The 16,119-nt window shown below is 41.2% G+C and overlaps 1 protein-coding gene across 1 annotated transcript; it reads right to left on the bottom strand.

Moving 5' to 3' along the window:
• Nucleotides 1-1,594: 1,594 nt before the first annotated feature.
• Nucleotides 1,595-15,488, bottom strand: tph1a (tryptophan hydroxylase 1 (tryptophan 5-monooxygenase) a). Its single transcript, XM_060908618.1, has 12 exons — nt 15,440-15,488; nt 14,233-14,431; nt 9,997-10,134; nt 9,036-9,219; nt 8,108-8,208; nt 7,831-7,898; nt 6,411-6,607; nt 5,432-5,567; nt 3,387-3,513; nt 3,149-3,244; nt 2,850-2,983; nt 1,595-1,808 (listed from the first exon to the last, which is right to left on the bottom strand). The coding sequence occupies exons 2-12, from the start codon at nt 14,326-14,328 to the stop codon at nt 1,634-1,636; spliced, it is 1,452 nt and encodes a 483-aa protein (XP_060764601.1). The 5' UTR covers nt 14,329-14,431; nt 15,440-15,488; the 3' UTR covers nt 1,595-1,633.
• Between the last annotated feature and the right edge of the window lie 631 nt (nt 15,489-16,119).

Below are 16,119 nucleotides of genomic sequence, written 5' to 3' on the forward strand. Positions count from 1 at the left end.
TAAAAACTCAACTTGTCGTGTTTGGAGGAGAAAGAATGCTGAGTTGCATCCAAAGAACACCATACCTACTGTGAAGCATGGGAGTGGAAACATCATGCTTTGGGGCTGGTTTTCTACAAAGGGACCAGGATGACTGATCCATGTAAAGGAAAGAATGAATGGGGCCATGTATCGTGAGATTTTGAGTGAAAACCTCCTTCCATCAGCAAGGGCATTGAAGATGAAATGTGGCTGGGTCTTTCAGCATGACAATGATCCCAAACACACCGCCCAGGCAACGAAGGAGTGGCTTCATAAGAAGCATTTCAAGGTCCTGGAGTGGCCTAGCCAGTCTCCAGATCTCAACCCCATAGAAAATCTTTGGAGGGAGTTGAAAGTCCGTGTTGCCCAGCGACAGCCCCAAAACATCACTGCTCTAGAGGAGATCTGCATGGAGGAATGGGCCAAAATACCAGCAACAGTGTGTGAAAACCTTGTGAAGACTTACAGAAAACGTTTGACCTCTGTCATTGCCAACAAAGGGTATATAACAAAGTATTGAGATGAACTTTTGTTATTGACCAAATACTTATTTTCCACCATAATTTGCAAATAAATTCTTTAAAAATCAGGCAATGTGATTTTCTGGATTTTTTTTTCTCATTTTGTCTCTCATAGTTGAAGTGTACCTATGATGAAAATTACAGGCCTCTCTCATCTTTTTAAGTGGGAGAACTTGCACAATTGGTGACTGACTAATTACTTTTTTGCCCCACTATATATCCTTGCATAAACTTTCAGGCTAGAAATTAACACTGAAAGTACAATTAACAGCAAGGAATATTAATATAATTAATACAACAAGGAATATATTTTATTTAGTGTTTTGTTGTTGTCTTTTTTCCTTTTTTTTCTTTTTACACACAGTACCAGTGAAAAGTTTGGACACCCCTACTCATTCATAGGGTTTTTTCTGTATTTTGACTATTTTCTATGTTGTAGAATGATACTGAAGATATCAAAACTATGAAATAACATCTGGAACATAGATGCAATTATGTGGTAAGCAAAAAAAAGTGTTAAAAAACAAAAGGTGTTTATTTTTTTTAGGATTCTTAGATTCTTCAAAGTAGCCAGCGTTTACCTTGATGATGCTTTACACAATATTAGCATTATCTTAACCAGCTTCATGAGGGAGTCACCTGGAATGCTTTTCAATTAACAGGTGCCTCATCAAAAGTTAATTAGTGTAATTTCTTGCCTTCTTAATGTGTTTGAAATCAAACAATAAATATTAAATAAAAATAATACAGTAAATAGCCCTATTCCACAACCGGAGTAATCCATATTATGTCAAGAAGCGCTCAGCTAAGTAAAGAGAAACGACATCCATCGTTACTTTAAAACATGAAGTCACTTTTAATTAATAACAATAAAGAAAAACATTGAATTAGAAGGTGTGTCCAAACTTTTGACTACGTAAGTTAATAACAACTCACGGAATTCCTGTGAGTGCCTTGAAAATAACAGAATAATTCTGAAACATTTTCGTGATTTGATGGAAAACTTGTGTGTATATATATATATATATATATATATATATATATATATATAAAATGCAGATTATACTGTATCATTTTATGGGAACAGTTATTCAGATGCCTGATTGTTTATTGAGTCTGTTCAGAGCGTCTCCCACAATGTCTAGCTCATATCTCAGTTCCTCCACAACATCGTTGATGCTGTTTGTGTCCTTCAGCACATCTACACTCTGTGTGTAGGGGTTATAACGCACCGTAAATGGTCGCTTGATTGTCTTTGCAAACTCCCTGAAATATTGAGAATTAATTAAAGAATTAAAGGAGTAAAGAATATTGACCGCATCTAGATGCAAAGAACAATTCAATGAAATTGAAATAAAGAACAAGACTGTTTCAAGCTTGGCATTAGTAAAAATGTCGAGAAACATGTTTAATAATCTTATATTTGGTTGATTGTAATCTTATAATAGCAAATACTAGATAATATTAGACTACACTCTCAGAAAATAAAGTACATTGGTGTACCTTTAGGGGTACAATGGCTTGTCACTGGTGCAGTACCCTCTATATACTGCTTGGGAACATATATGTATCTTTTTGGCCCTAAAAAGGTACACATAGTATACCCCTTTTCCACCAAATCAGTTCCAGGGCTGGTTCGGGGCCAGTGCTTAGTTTGGAACCGGGTTTTCTGTTTCCACTGACAAAGAACTGGCTCTGGGCCAGAAAACCCGGTTCCAGGGTAGCACCAGCTCTTTGCTGGGCCAGAGGAAAGAACTGCCTACGTCAGCGGGGGGGGGCGGACTTGTTAAGACCAACAACAATAGCAAGACCGTGAGAGGGCGCCGTTTTTAAATAAGCGACGAGATATCATGGATGCAGTAAAGCAGCAGTCATCCATTATTGTTGTTGCTGCTTCTTCTTCTTCTTCTCTGTGTTGTTGTTGCTTCGATGTTCGTGCCAAGGTTTATGCAAACGCAGCGACGTAACTGACGTATACGGTGACGTAATGACGTGGCTCCCCTTAGCACCCCGAGCTATGGAAAAGCAAACTGGTTCTCAGCTGGCTCGCAAGTTGAACGAGTTGTGAACCAGCACCAGCACTGGCCCCGAACCAGCCCTGGAACTGATTTGGTGGAAAAGGGGTAACAGTTCCCTTGAGGTCTAATAATGAGCTGCAGGTGGTACATTAGTGTAGATTGTACCTTGGGGGACAGAAATGGACTTCTATTGTACCCCTATTTCTGACAGTGTGTATTCAAGATATTTTTTTTTTACTTGATAAGATGCCATTTTTTAGTATCTTTTTAATCTCTTCATCCTACATACCTCATCTTGACTTTAGCCACCTCAAAGCTCTCCGACATAAAATAGACATCCTGGAATGTTGTTATAATACACTCCTGTTTGCATGTAACTTTGGGGTCAAAGGGCATGATGCAGGCGTTCCCTGACAGAGCATGCTGGGAGAGGAATATTCTAATTAGACAAGCAGGATGAAGCAGAGCATCACGACAATGTATTTCAAAAGTGCTTGAAGAACTGTCCATGCAAAATAATTTAAAAAAAGTGTAACTCTCATATCCATGCATTGTGTGAGGAGAAGATATAAATAAGTCAGCTATTACCTTTAGCTCACTGATGGAGGACAGCAGACCTGCACCATATGCTCTGAGCTTCCCCTCCTGCTTACAGAGTCCAAACTCTACAGTGAAGAAGTAACACTGCAAGACAATATAACTTTCATAAATATTCATTTGTAGACATGGAACTATATTAACGTTGAAAGGATTTACAAAGAAAATAAATACATAAATCATGACGGAGAATTATCCTTAAGTATCCATAACTAGGCTTTATACTCACAGTGGCTAGTTTCTGAACTTCTTCATCAGATACTCCAAGTGATGCAAGTCCAATCTCCTGACTGAACTGTGCGAAGCTGGGCTCGGCTAAAAGAGGTACATGACCCAGCAGTTCATGACACGTGTCCCTGAAAAACACACTGCCTTTAGTGGTGTCTCAGCCAACACCATCCAGACATATTTGGACTGTTGTTTTTAATATTTTCTCCTCAATGCTATGCAAACTTTCTTTTACTTTTGGTGCAGTTTAAGAGCTTAAAGGGCATATCACGGGTAAATTCAGGAGCAAGATCAATGTAATTCTCCTATTTTATATTAAACTTTGGTCAAATACCTGTAACATTCTGCATTCTCTGCAATTTTTTATCTTGCGCAATACCAGAAAAATTCAGTTGAAATCAAGCCATTTGAGGCGAATTGGTCCGCCTCTGAAAAAACTTGGCATTTGAATTTCCCTGGAAACGTTGATTTTCGTGACGTCACGTGCAGGACGCCTCCTTCTGAATCCTACGTCAGCGCTGGTTTGTTTATGCGAAAACGACCTGGTGGTTTTCTGCAAATTTCTTCAACGTTATCACGTAATTATTAAAATGGTTAACAGATGTATCGTAGGAGGGTGTAGCAACACCAATCTTGATGGGATTAGTTAGCCTGGGCCCGCCCATCCTAAGCGTGACGCAACATGAGGGCCTGTTGCAAGCTTAGTCTGGCCAGGCAAGCTATCTCCAGCTCTTCCAAGCTCCCGAAAAATCGGGAACCAATCAACTTTGAGCATCTCCAACGGCCCTGGGTAGAGGCGTGTTCAAGGCAGTGACGTAGTAGAACTGTGACCGGAAGCCATAGATTGTTTACAGAATCTATGCCGGAAGCGCTTCATTCACTAGAAACATTACGAACATGGAGCAAGTTCTCATTGAAAATGGAGCAAAGAGCAGCCCTGGAGGTATTTATTGAAAGGAAGGACGTTTTCGCCTTGCTCCCGACCGGCTTCGGTAAGAGTTTAATCTACCAGTTAGCCCCGTCGCATCACATACGTCAGAGGAAAGAGTGATGTGATTGGTTTAAGCTTCGTCACAGCCTTTTCTGGCTTCGACCAGTAGCAAACTGAGGCATTTCAGGGAGGCGGGTCAACCACGGGCTCTGGGAAACGTTTGGGCTTAATATCTTGGCCAGACCAATAGCTCGTAGAGCTTTGCAGTCGCATTAGCCAGACTAGGGATTAGTACTCATCGTTTCCCAAAAGACCAGACAATGAGAGAGAAATGGGAGCGCTTGGTCTACACAGGCTGTGCACTGAAACTGTGCAAAGCTCGCGCAGCCTGCTGGCGCTTCCGCAGGTGACGTCACGAATCTGGCTCCAGACTCCCTTGGGATTTTTCCAGACGCGTTTTGTTATTTTATTTTTTTCTGCTGTAGACAGATGGCCTTGTGTAAAATTACCCTTCTGGATGAGTGTGTGAAGGGACATACTTTCATATAAAAAAAAAACACAAAATTGGTCCAGAATATGCACTTTAATATAACATTTTGTAGTGGCTAAAAAAGTTTAGAAACATTTGGTTGTCTTTGGAGCTAACTCAATAATCTGAAACCTCAGCATTTACCATTATAAAAGGATTTTTTTTTTTTTAATTACATCCTTGCCTCGACTGGCCACAGATTCTCATCATGCAGCTTCAGCAGTCTGGTAATTCCCATGATCGTCAATTTCTACCAGGTTTTTTCCTGCTCTCATCCCCTCAGTATCACCTGCACTTTTCCTCATTTATAGATTCATTCACACAGTCTCTTAGTCCAGTAGTCTCAGTATCCCATACTTTTGATTGTTGATTTTTTTCACTTACTTGTGACTGAATTTTGCCTGACTTATGATGCTGTCTGTGATCTTTAATAACATGGACCGTGACTAAGTCTAATTTCTAGTTTGCCAATTTGCTTTCATGGTCAGTATTTACATACTGTGTTATTAAATGGTGTTGTGTGTGTGTGTGTGTGTGTGTGTGTGTGTGTGTGTGTGTGTGTGTGTGTGTGTGTGTATACACTCACGGTTCCGGTGTGTAGAGAGGGTCTGAGCTATGCCGGACATACTGCGTGCAGTGGAACACACGGAAAGCCAATCCTGCCAGGAAGTCTCTTGGGGAGAGATATCCTGCCACGGGCCTTATGGTGAACCCTGTACGCTCTAAAGATGCAATAATACATTCACAACTAATGTGGGGTGAAATATTTCTAAATAAACTGTGGACTAAACTGAAGACAATCTCTCAGGCTTGCTCATTGGGGATAAATTAAGGATAAAATTAGCTCATGTTTAAAGTCTTTAATTTTCTATAAAGCTGCTTTGCGAAAATGTCTGTTGTTAAAAGCGCTATACAAATAAACCTGACTTTATTCTCTCTCTCTCTCTCTCTCTCTGAGTGTTTTTTTTTCTCCTGTGCTTCGTAAAGCTGTGTGCTTGGCTAAAGGAGAGCCTGTTTTGTAACTGATGTTAAGAAAGACAGATGACAGATGGGTTTCAGGACAGTGATTAAATCAGATAGCTGCAGTATTGGGTTATCATTTTATGCTACTGATTATAAAATAATTATCCAAGATGGGTTTTTTCACAAATTTTAGATTTACAATGACGTTTCATTTAAAATAAATCAGTTTATTAAAAATGGTACCAATCCAACTGATACCAGCAAAAAAAAAAAATGGTGGGAGAAAAAAAAATAATGCTTTTGATTCAATCCTGTAACCAATGGAAAATATTGGAATTGTGTTTGAAAAAGTATTTTTGTCCCGAAACTGTAAATGTTTGCATAAGAATTCCTGTGGGTCATGGAATTTCTAGAATATGATAGAATTTTAAAACATCTATTCCAGACATGGAAAGTCAGGGGATTTCATCCTTTTTTGGGCCAAATCATGGAATACTGTATCAGGGAATTTAGTCTGTAGCATGTTTACATTTTACTTCCATTAATCAAAATAAATACACTTAAATAAAGGATTCAGAGTGTGATGATGATGTCTGTCTCACCTTTCAGGAAGCGTGAGATGTCCTCCAGTTGTGGGATGTTATCCTCACGATAATCACAGTACTTGGTGAGCAGAGGTAAGTTTTTCAGATACTCGCGGCAAGCGTGAGTGGGGTAGAGCTTATTGAGCTCTCGGAACACGACCCCCCATGTCTTCACCTCCTCCTCTGTAAACTCGATTCGGGGAATGAGGTTTCCACTGGCAAATGGAGGCACGGCAACAAAAAAAAAAAAATAGCACATACGTTCAAAAATATGTATTTTTAATATACCACAGCACTGTTAAATTCTTGAACTGACCGGTCAGAGCTTGTTAATTTTCTATACCAGCAGCTTTAATCACGGGTTTCTAAGAATGCATTTGTTCGAATACATGATTGTTTCTATAATTCAGAGTCTTGTATAGTGAATGCTCTATGTATGCAATCTAAGCCTGATAATAAACAGATTTTAAAACATTATTGAACACACAGTATATAATTGTTGTTTTCTGTCTGTTAAGGAAACCTTCAAGAGAAAGTGAGATAACAGGAACTAACATGTTTCAAGGACATTCTATAAACGTAACTAAAAAAGGACAGAAATGATTACGTGCAATCCTTCTGATAAATAAATAAAATTGTAATCCTTGGCAATTTGTTGTGGTATAAGAGGAATAAAACATTATGGGGTGTGGTGATATAAGAAAATAACTACTCTGATGTGTATTACTTTCCTATAACTAAATGTATTTTATGTCTAAGTGTTTTATATATAAAAAATAGATATTAGAAAGGAATAAGACACTTCAGGATGTGCCATTATAGTCTCATCTCTCATCTCGTTATCTGTAGCCGCTTTATCCTGTTCTACAGGGTCGCAGGCAAGCTGGAGCCTATCCCAGCTGGCTACGGGCGAAAGGCGGGGTACACCCTGGACAAGTCGCCAGGTCATCACAGGGCTGACACGTAGACACAGACAACCATTCACACCTACGGTCAATTTAGTGTCACCAGTTAACCTAACCTGCATGTCTTTGGACTGTGGGGGAAACCGGAGCACCCAGAGGAAACCCACGCAGACACGGGGAGAACATGCAAACTCCACACAGAAAGGCCCTCGCCGGCCACGGGGCTCGAACCCAGACCTTCTTGCTGTGAGGCAACAGCGCTAACCACTACACCACCGTGCCGCCCCTGCCATTATAGTAAATTAATATATTTTGCAGTGGCATCGCACCACCCTCTCACTGGTTATTTTGCTATAACAGCATGCCTTGTTGTCTTTTACTCCTTATTTATCTTTATAATATGTATAATATCTATTTTTTCATCTATCTCCTGTAAATTAAATTCTTCACATTTAACTTCTTTCACTTAAAGATTCTAAGTGCCTGAGCCGACGTGAAATAAATGACCAAATAATCCTTATCAGGATACTTACTGCTTGTAACTCATAGCCAGATCTGCAAAGTATTTTCTCCTTTTGCGGTAGACATTGTCCTTAAATCCCTACGGAACAGAAACGTAACAGTGAGGAGAGGAACACTAAAACCAGCGTGTTGTTATTTTCTCAGTAGATTTTGATATTAAAGCAACAGAGTATTTGAAATAGCAACACAATACAGTAGCTAAAAAGTGTACAGGGCATTTATTCCCTTATGTTATCATTCAGCAAATCTAAGTCTATGCTACTGTGTCAAATAATTAACAGTGTTTACCGGGTGATCGGCATCCAGATCCGATCCATACATCAGCACACGGTTTGCACATTTATCCAGATCAGAGATCTTCCTGGGAAACCAGGGTACATTTTCCATTTCTGTGAAAGAATAATAAATTCAATTTTTATCTAAATGTGTGTAACAGTGTCTGAATAAAGAGACTGTAAAAATGGTTTAGGAACGATATGTTTTATATGGGGGCGGCACGGTGGTGTAGTGGTTAGCGCTGTCGCCTCACAGCAAGAAGGTCCAGGTTCGAGCCCCGTGGCTGGTGAGGGCCTTTCTGTGCGGAGTTTGCATGTTCTCCCCGTGTCCGCGTGGGTTTCCTCCGGGTGCTCCGGTTTCCCCCACAGTCCAAAGACATGCAGGTTAGGTTAACTGGTGACTCTAAATTGAGCGTAGGTGTGAATGTGAGTGTGAATGGTTGTCTGTGTCTATGTGTCAGCCCTGTGATGACCTGGCGACTTGTCCAGGGTGTACCCCGCCTTTCGCCCGTAGTCAGCTGGGATAGGCTCCAGCTTGCCTGCGACCCTGTAGAACAGGATAAAGCGGCTACAGATAATGAGATGAGAGATGAGATGTTTTATATGGATTCTTGGCAATTAGCTGATGCACCATTTGTATGATGGGAAAAAAAATTTACATTGATTTGAAGGGGAAAAAAAAAGCTTCATTTGCTGAGTGTCCAAGTGGTTGAGCCACTGTATTGGTCTTACTAACAATTAATCATATATTCAGCCATTAGTCTAAACCTAGGCCTAAAATTATGTACGATATTTAGAAATATTAAAGGGATCCACATGCAAAAAAATACATAAAGATTGCACAACAGCGACAAGATGTTTGTACGACACACTGTAGGTGCACAATTTGGTCGGACTATCTAGTATGCTGTTTGGCATGTAGCCGTGATTTCAGTTCGTACCGCTCTCTTCTGGTAGTCGGTTGTCAGGTGTGTCCAGCTCGAGCACGCTGACGTGTTCACGCAGCAGCTGGATGATGTCACTGAGCTGCTCACGGTTACTGTCACAGTCCACCAAGATCTCAAACTCCGAGTTGCGCCTCTTGGACTTTCGGGATTCGATGTGCAAAAGGTTGATGTGGTTTTCCTGTTGGCAGAAATCAAGATTCAAGCACTTTACTGGTCATATGCACAAGCTTTCTCTCTCTCTCTCATTATCTCTAGCCGCTTTATCCTTCTACAGGGTCGCAGGCAAGCTGCAGCCTATCCCAGCTGACTACGGGCGAAAGGCGGGGTACACCCTGGACAAGTCGCCAGGTCATCACAGGGCTGACACATAGACACAGACAACCATTCACACTCACATTCACACCTACGCTCAATTTAGAGTCACCAGTTAACCTAACCTGCATGTCTTTGGACTGTGGGGGAAACCGGAGCACCCGGAGGAAACCCACGCGAACACGGGGAGAACATGCAAACTCCACACAGAAAGGCCCTCGCCGGCCACGGGGCTCGAACCCAGGACCTTCTTGCTGTGAGGTGACAGTGCTAACCACTACACCAACGTGCCGCCCAGGACAAATAATAATTAAAAATAAAAAAGTAACAACAATATATCTCATCTCATCTCATTATCTCTAGCCGCTTTAGAAAACGTATAAGATCTTGTGTAGTTTAGAACAAGGGAGCAATATAGTATAAAAGTAGAAAATAAAAAAATTATTCAACATAAATAACAATGGTGGATAGAAAAATCTATGCACTAAGCCTAAAGGTACACTCGGTCGTATCATATCGTATAAATTATTTTAGAGAAATAATTGAAATAGGCCCACGGATGCTAGATGCTTTTCTTTGTTTGAACTCCATCATACAAAATGAACTCACTAAATATTTCAAAACGCCAACAAAATATGATTACCTGGAACAGTTTTAGTGCTTTGACGAGCCCCCCAACTTCATTCTTCAGTGAGAATACTATAGCTGCACGACCCTTTTCTCCAGACACACTCTTGTTATCTTTGTTCTCATCGATCTCCGGAAAGGTTGATTTATTCATCTGGAAAAGACACCCACCCACAAAAAAACCCAAACAAACAAACAAAAAAAACAGTGTCAGTGTCCGTGTCAATGAGTGAGTGCCTGCAATAAAATGATTATCAACTCTTTTAAAACACAGCATTAAGGGTGTTGATTAAATGGGTATGGATTAAATGAAAGGATCTCCTAAAGCGCACTTAATTCCATAGCCTAATAAGTGTGCACACAAGCACTCATCTCTCTCTCTCTCTCTCTCTCTCTCTCTCTCCAAACAAGACAACAGGTGTCACCTAAATGATATTCAGTTTCAATAGGCTATTTACTGCACGGTCTTCCAGTAAAATGCTTTCAATAAAATCAACACCTTTTGTCATCAGAATACAGTGTCAGTGCTCAATGTTCAGCCCCATGGACAGAGATCACTCACACTCTGAACAATCTCTAACATATTGGTTATTCGATTTTTTTTCTCTTTCAGTTTATCAGGATATTTCAAGATTTAAAAAATGAGATACAATTCAGAAACACGCAACTAAGGTACTGACCACTGTAGTGTGCGCAAGTGTGAGCTGAAGTAGCTGTCTGTGCACGCGTCGTCCCCTCTGTAGTGCTGAGAGCATGATGATGAGGTTCACTTTAACCAACACGGAGAGCATGAGGTTCACTTTAACCAGCGTGAGTCTCCTTACTTCAATCCCATTTGGAGTGTGAAAAAGGCTATTAATAACACCGCCTTACCTTAATCTCAACACGGATTGTGGTGCAATTAATCACTGTTCTTACGCACGTTGTACTTACGCATGCTCCTTCAAGTCTGGACAAAGTAGATTCGACTGAGGATGGAAGCCAGTTTTTGTCACTTGAAGGAAAAACATGATGTCATAATAATGAGAAAGTAGCTCATATTTATGACTTTGCATCGAAGAATTATGAAATACTATGACTTTAACACAGGGTTAGTCAAAATGACGGATTATTTTTATGATTCTTATTTTTATTATTCTTTAAACGGTACTGTTGCTCGCTGGTTTCTGTGTGTTGAACACGATGGCGAACAGGTTGAGCCCATCCTATAAATCATCTTGCGCATGTGATGTATGTTTTGTGAATAAATGGTTTCTACCATTTAAGTCTTAACATCATTTTGACTAACCCAGTAATGACTTACTATTTCATGAGAACATTTTCTCAAAATTATCCATCCATCCATTATCTCTAGCTGCTTTATCCTGTTCTACAGGGTCACAGGCAAGCTGGAGCCTATCCCAGCTGACTACGGGCAAAAGGCGGGGTACACCCTGGACAAGTCACCAGGTCATCACAGGGCTGACACATAGACACAGACAACCATTCACACTCACATTCACACCTACGGTCAATTTAGAGTCACCAGTTAACCTAACCTGCATGTCTTTGGACTGTGGGGGAAACTGGAGCACCCGGAGGAAACCCACGCGGACACAGGGAGAACATGCAAACTCCACACAGAAAGGCCCTCGCCGGCCGCAAACCCAGAACCTTCTTGCTGTGAGGCGACAGTGCTAACCACTACACCACCATGCCGCCCTTCTCAAAATTATGACTTTCATAATTAAGAGAAAATTATCATTATTATGAGATATACTCGACAATGTGCAATATAAAGTGCAATATATCTCCTGCTGGCCCCTTCCCCATATCTTATTCTTTTTATATTTGTATATGTAAATACTTAATTTAATTTATCTAGAAGTTTTTTTTCTCTATTTTCTATTCATCCTGTAATGATGCTGCTGGAATCTTAATTTCCCTGAAGGAACCCTCCCAAAGGGATCAATAAAGTTCTATCTAATCTAATCTAATCTAATCTAATCTAATCTAATCTAGTAAATCATCATGTATTATAATAAGTCATAATTATGAGAAGCATTATTATTATTATTATTATTATTATTATTATTATTTTTATTATTATTATGGTGGAAACTGGCTTCCAGAGCTAAGTTTAGAGGCCCCCCTCATAGCTTCAACTAACAGCCTAAGTTTCCTGTCCTTTGTTTGTTTATTTTTCTTGTCTCTCTCAGTTAAATTCTGTACTTTCTTTCACTTCGAAGTGAACCACACTTTTTACAGGCTCTCATCCCAAACCATTATCCACTAAGTAGTGGGTTGTTTTACAGTCAGGGTACACAAGCTAAAAATCACATTTAACACTTATTATCTTCAATATCAAAAGGCTTGACTAAATAAACTTGGTTGTTTATTGTAGCCCTGTGATAGCTCTATTTACCATGCAAAAAAAATTTGGTGATACCGTTATTTTTGGTGAATGTATGGCAATATATGTCAGTCATATTTAGCAAAATTACTCGTGTCATTTAGAAAAAGTGCTTTTTTGACCACAGGTAGCTCCAAAAGGGATGCACTTAAATCATTCTTTATACCATAAAACAAATATTTGGTTCCATATCATTGGAAACATAGTCAAGTTTTAATGTTGAATGCCAGTAAGTTTTCAGACTATTTTGATCAAATTAGTATGCAGTTGTGTCAAAAAATGTCCTCTCCGAGACAGCTAATTTTTCAATATAAAATAACATATCTAAAATGATTATTTGCATCCTAAAATGTGGTCAAGATATTGGGACATAAATATTAGAGACAACTAACACAAAGCCTTATATTTAAAAGCACTATGGAAGTAGTGGATTCTGAATTCTCATCTCATCTCATTATCTCTAGCCGCTTTATCCTTCTACAGGGTCGCAGGCAAGCTGGAGCCTATCCCAGCTGACTACGGGCGAAAGGCGGGGTACACCCTGGACAAGCCGCCAGGTCATCACAGGGCTGACACATAGACACAGACAACCATTCACACTCACATTCACACCTACGGTCAATTTAGAGTCACCAGTTAACCTAACCTGCATGTCTTTGGACTGTGGGGGAAACTGGAGCACCCGGAGGAAACCCACGCGGACACAGGGAGAACATGCAAACTCCACACAGAAAGGCCCTCGCCGGCCGCAAACCCAGAACCTTCTTGCTGTGAGGCGACAGTGCTAACCACTACACCACCATGCCGCCCTTCTCAAAATTATGACTTTCATAATTAAGAGAAAATTATCATTATTATGAGATATACTCGACAATGTGCAATATAAAGTGCAATATATCTCCTGCTGGCCCCTTCCCCATATCTTATTCTTTTTATATTTCATCTCATCTCATCTCATTATCTCTAGCCGCTTTATCCTTCTACAGGGTCGCAGGCAAGCTGGAGCCTATCCCAGCTGACTACGGGCGAAAGGCGGGGTACACCCTGGACAAGTCGCCAGGTCATCACAGGGCTGACACATAGACAACCATTCACACTCACATTCACACCTACGGTCAATTTAGAGTCACCAGTTAACCTAACCTGCATGTCTTTGGACTGTGGGGGAAACCGGAGTACCCGGAGGAAACCCACGCGGACACGGGGAGAACATGCAAACTCCACACAGAAAGGCCCTCGCCGGCCACGGGGCTCGAACCCAGGACCTTCTTGCTGTGAGGCGACAGCGCTAACCACTACACCACCGTGCCGCCTGGATTCTGAATTGTCAAAAAAAAAAAAAAGTCCTCTCCGAGAATCACTTCATTTGTTTCTCCCAGCCCTGCTTAAAGCTACACTTAATCTTGTTATAATACAAACTATTACACATGCTTATGTTCATATGTGTATTAATTTCCAAAAGTGCAGATTTGACAGTTTTTGTTTTTTTTTTAATTTTGGACCCCTGTGACACAAACTTTGTACCCTGATTGTAAAACAACCCTAGTCTAACTGGAGTGAAATTTGAGTCCTTTCACCACTGCTGTGTTTCTCAGACACACAAAGTGAGCTTGACCTTAATTCACAAGTGCTGACGGAATAGCAGTCTCGTGCTCGGCTTAACGACTTTATTAAAGCTGGTCTGGGTAATAAATTGACCCCATACACACCTGTGCGCGCGCGAGACAGCGCAGGACCCGCACATCGACTTTAAACTTATAGCTGGGCAGTCTAACCCTCTTCTCTAAAATCGCTCCATCAAATACAAGCACCAGTGTAGGAAACTCAAGCCCAGACACCAGTTGGAGTGCGATGTCTCACCTCATTATTGATTTGCTTTTCTTCCAAACACAAGCCCAGGTTCATGGAGTCGAATGACCTTCCTCTGCGTGGCCCCTCGCTTCTGCTCGAGTACATAGTGAGTCGGGTCGGGCGCGCGCGTCTTTTATTTGTCCCCTGGGTCGGTGTGATGTTCTGCAGGATGGAGTGATGATGCAGTGGAGGAGTGGAGCGCGCGATGCTACTTATGGACGCCAGTGAGGAGGGACAGGACAGGAGGATGGATGAGAGATAATCTTCCCCCGCACAACGAATGAAAAAAGAGCAGCGAGACTCACGTCATGGGCCACAAGAGACTTTTTTTTTTAAACATTTATTTTCTCTTCAAACACAAAATGCGCAGTGGACCCCCCGGGCACTTCGTCACCAACAGGGAAAATGAGTCACATCACAAAACAAACAAAATCTCCAAGTCACAAAGGTCTGGAGGACACAAAATATAAGCAAAATAGTAAGTCCTACCTGAAACCCTCAGCTCCTCTGTGCTCACTCACTCACTGCGATAAAATAAGACCTGACAATTCCCTTTTCTAAACAAAGTTCTCCCTAAAGGTACAATATTTGTCATTCCTTACTCATCTCTATAGCCACTGGACAAGTCACCAGGTCATCACAGGGCTGACACATAGACACAGACAACCATTCACCAGGGGCGATTCTAGCATCTGATCTTTGGGGGTGCTTAGCCCCCAGAGCTGACAGAGGCACCTGGCTTGAACGACAGTGTTTCCACGTTTATTCCGCATTTAGACTAGACTTAACTAGGCAAGAAGACTAGACTAGACAAGACTAGACTTATGCAATGTTTTAACAGAAGCTGACCCAATAAACTATGATATCTACACATTTACAACCACTGACACAAATATTTACGTTATATTTTTAACTAAACAAGACCTACTACTGCATTTGTAATGTTGGAGCTATTCATTTTGAACAGTGGTAATTGTTATTGTGTAATAATAGTGTGTATTATTATGATTTTACATTAGTAAACGCTATGTTACATTAAATAAAATTGACTAGCACACGGTGGTCTAGCACCGTAGCACTTGTACAGCTCTGCACAAAAGTATCTCTATGGATGATAAATGTCGTTTTTATCATTCTGTTCATAGACCAGGGAACATCAATATTGCATTATGCATATTATTGTGTTGTGTTTAACAATTGTAACTCCAGTCCGTACCTTCACATCTCGCTATGCCAGTAATACTCAGGTGCTACTTCGAGTTCCTCCTCGGCGTGGAATCCAGTTAAAAAAAACACCATGTCGTAGCAAGCACTCGCGCGGACAGGCAACCCAATCAGAGGGGACGCAAGGAGGAGAGGGATTTTACTGCTCATAGAACTATCACCTAACAGGTGAATTCAAGAACACACACACGCCCGCGCACACATTCATTGCGCAGTGCACAAGGGCACTTATTTCTGAAAATTACGTCCAAAAGCAGCGTTTTTGAGGGTGCTGAGCTAGGGGGTGCTGAGCTCGTTTTTGGGGGTGCTTGAGCACCCCCAAAAATAGGCTAAACACGCCCCTGCCATTCACATTCACACCTACGCTCAATTTAGAGTCACCAGTTAACCTAACCTGCATATCTTTGGACTGTGGGGGAAACCAGAGACGGGGAGAACATGCAAACTCCACACAGAAAGGCCCTCGCCGGCCACGGGGCTCGAACCTGGACCTTCTTGCTGTGAGGCGACAGCACTAACCACTACACCACCGTGCCGCCGGAGACAATTATGTAGAAATGATTTTTAAAATAATACTTAAAACTGGTGGTGTAGTGGTTATCACTGTTGCCTCACAGCAAGAAGGTTCTGGGTTCAAGCCCAGTGGCCGGCGAGGGCCTTTCTGTGTGGAGT

This window comes from Neoarius graeffei, chromosome 2 (assembly GCF_027579695.1).
Source record: "Neoarius graeffei isolate fNeoGra1 chromosome 2, fNeoGra1.pri, whole genome shotgun sequence".
NCBI lineage: Eukaryota > Metazoa > Chordata > Actinopteri > Siluriformes > Ariidae > Neoarius > Neoarius graeffei.

Bases quoted from the DNA above. Each gene is read 5' to 3' on its own strand.
- tph1a (XM_060908618.1), bottom strand. From the start codon at position 14,328: ATGTACTCGAGCAGAAGCGAGGGGCCACGCAGAGGAAGGTCATTCGAC. The intron at 9,220-9,996 runs GTAATCATATTT...TTCTGCCAACAG, and splicing joins AAGCACTAAAACTGTTCCAG to GAAAACCACATCAACCTTTT. The intron at 3,245-3,386 runs GTGAGTATAAAG...ATTGTCTTGCAG, and splicing joins AAGTTCAGAAACTAGCCACT to TGTTACTTCTTCACTGTAGA.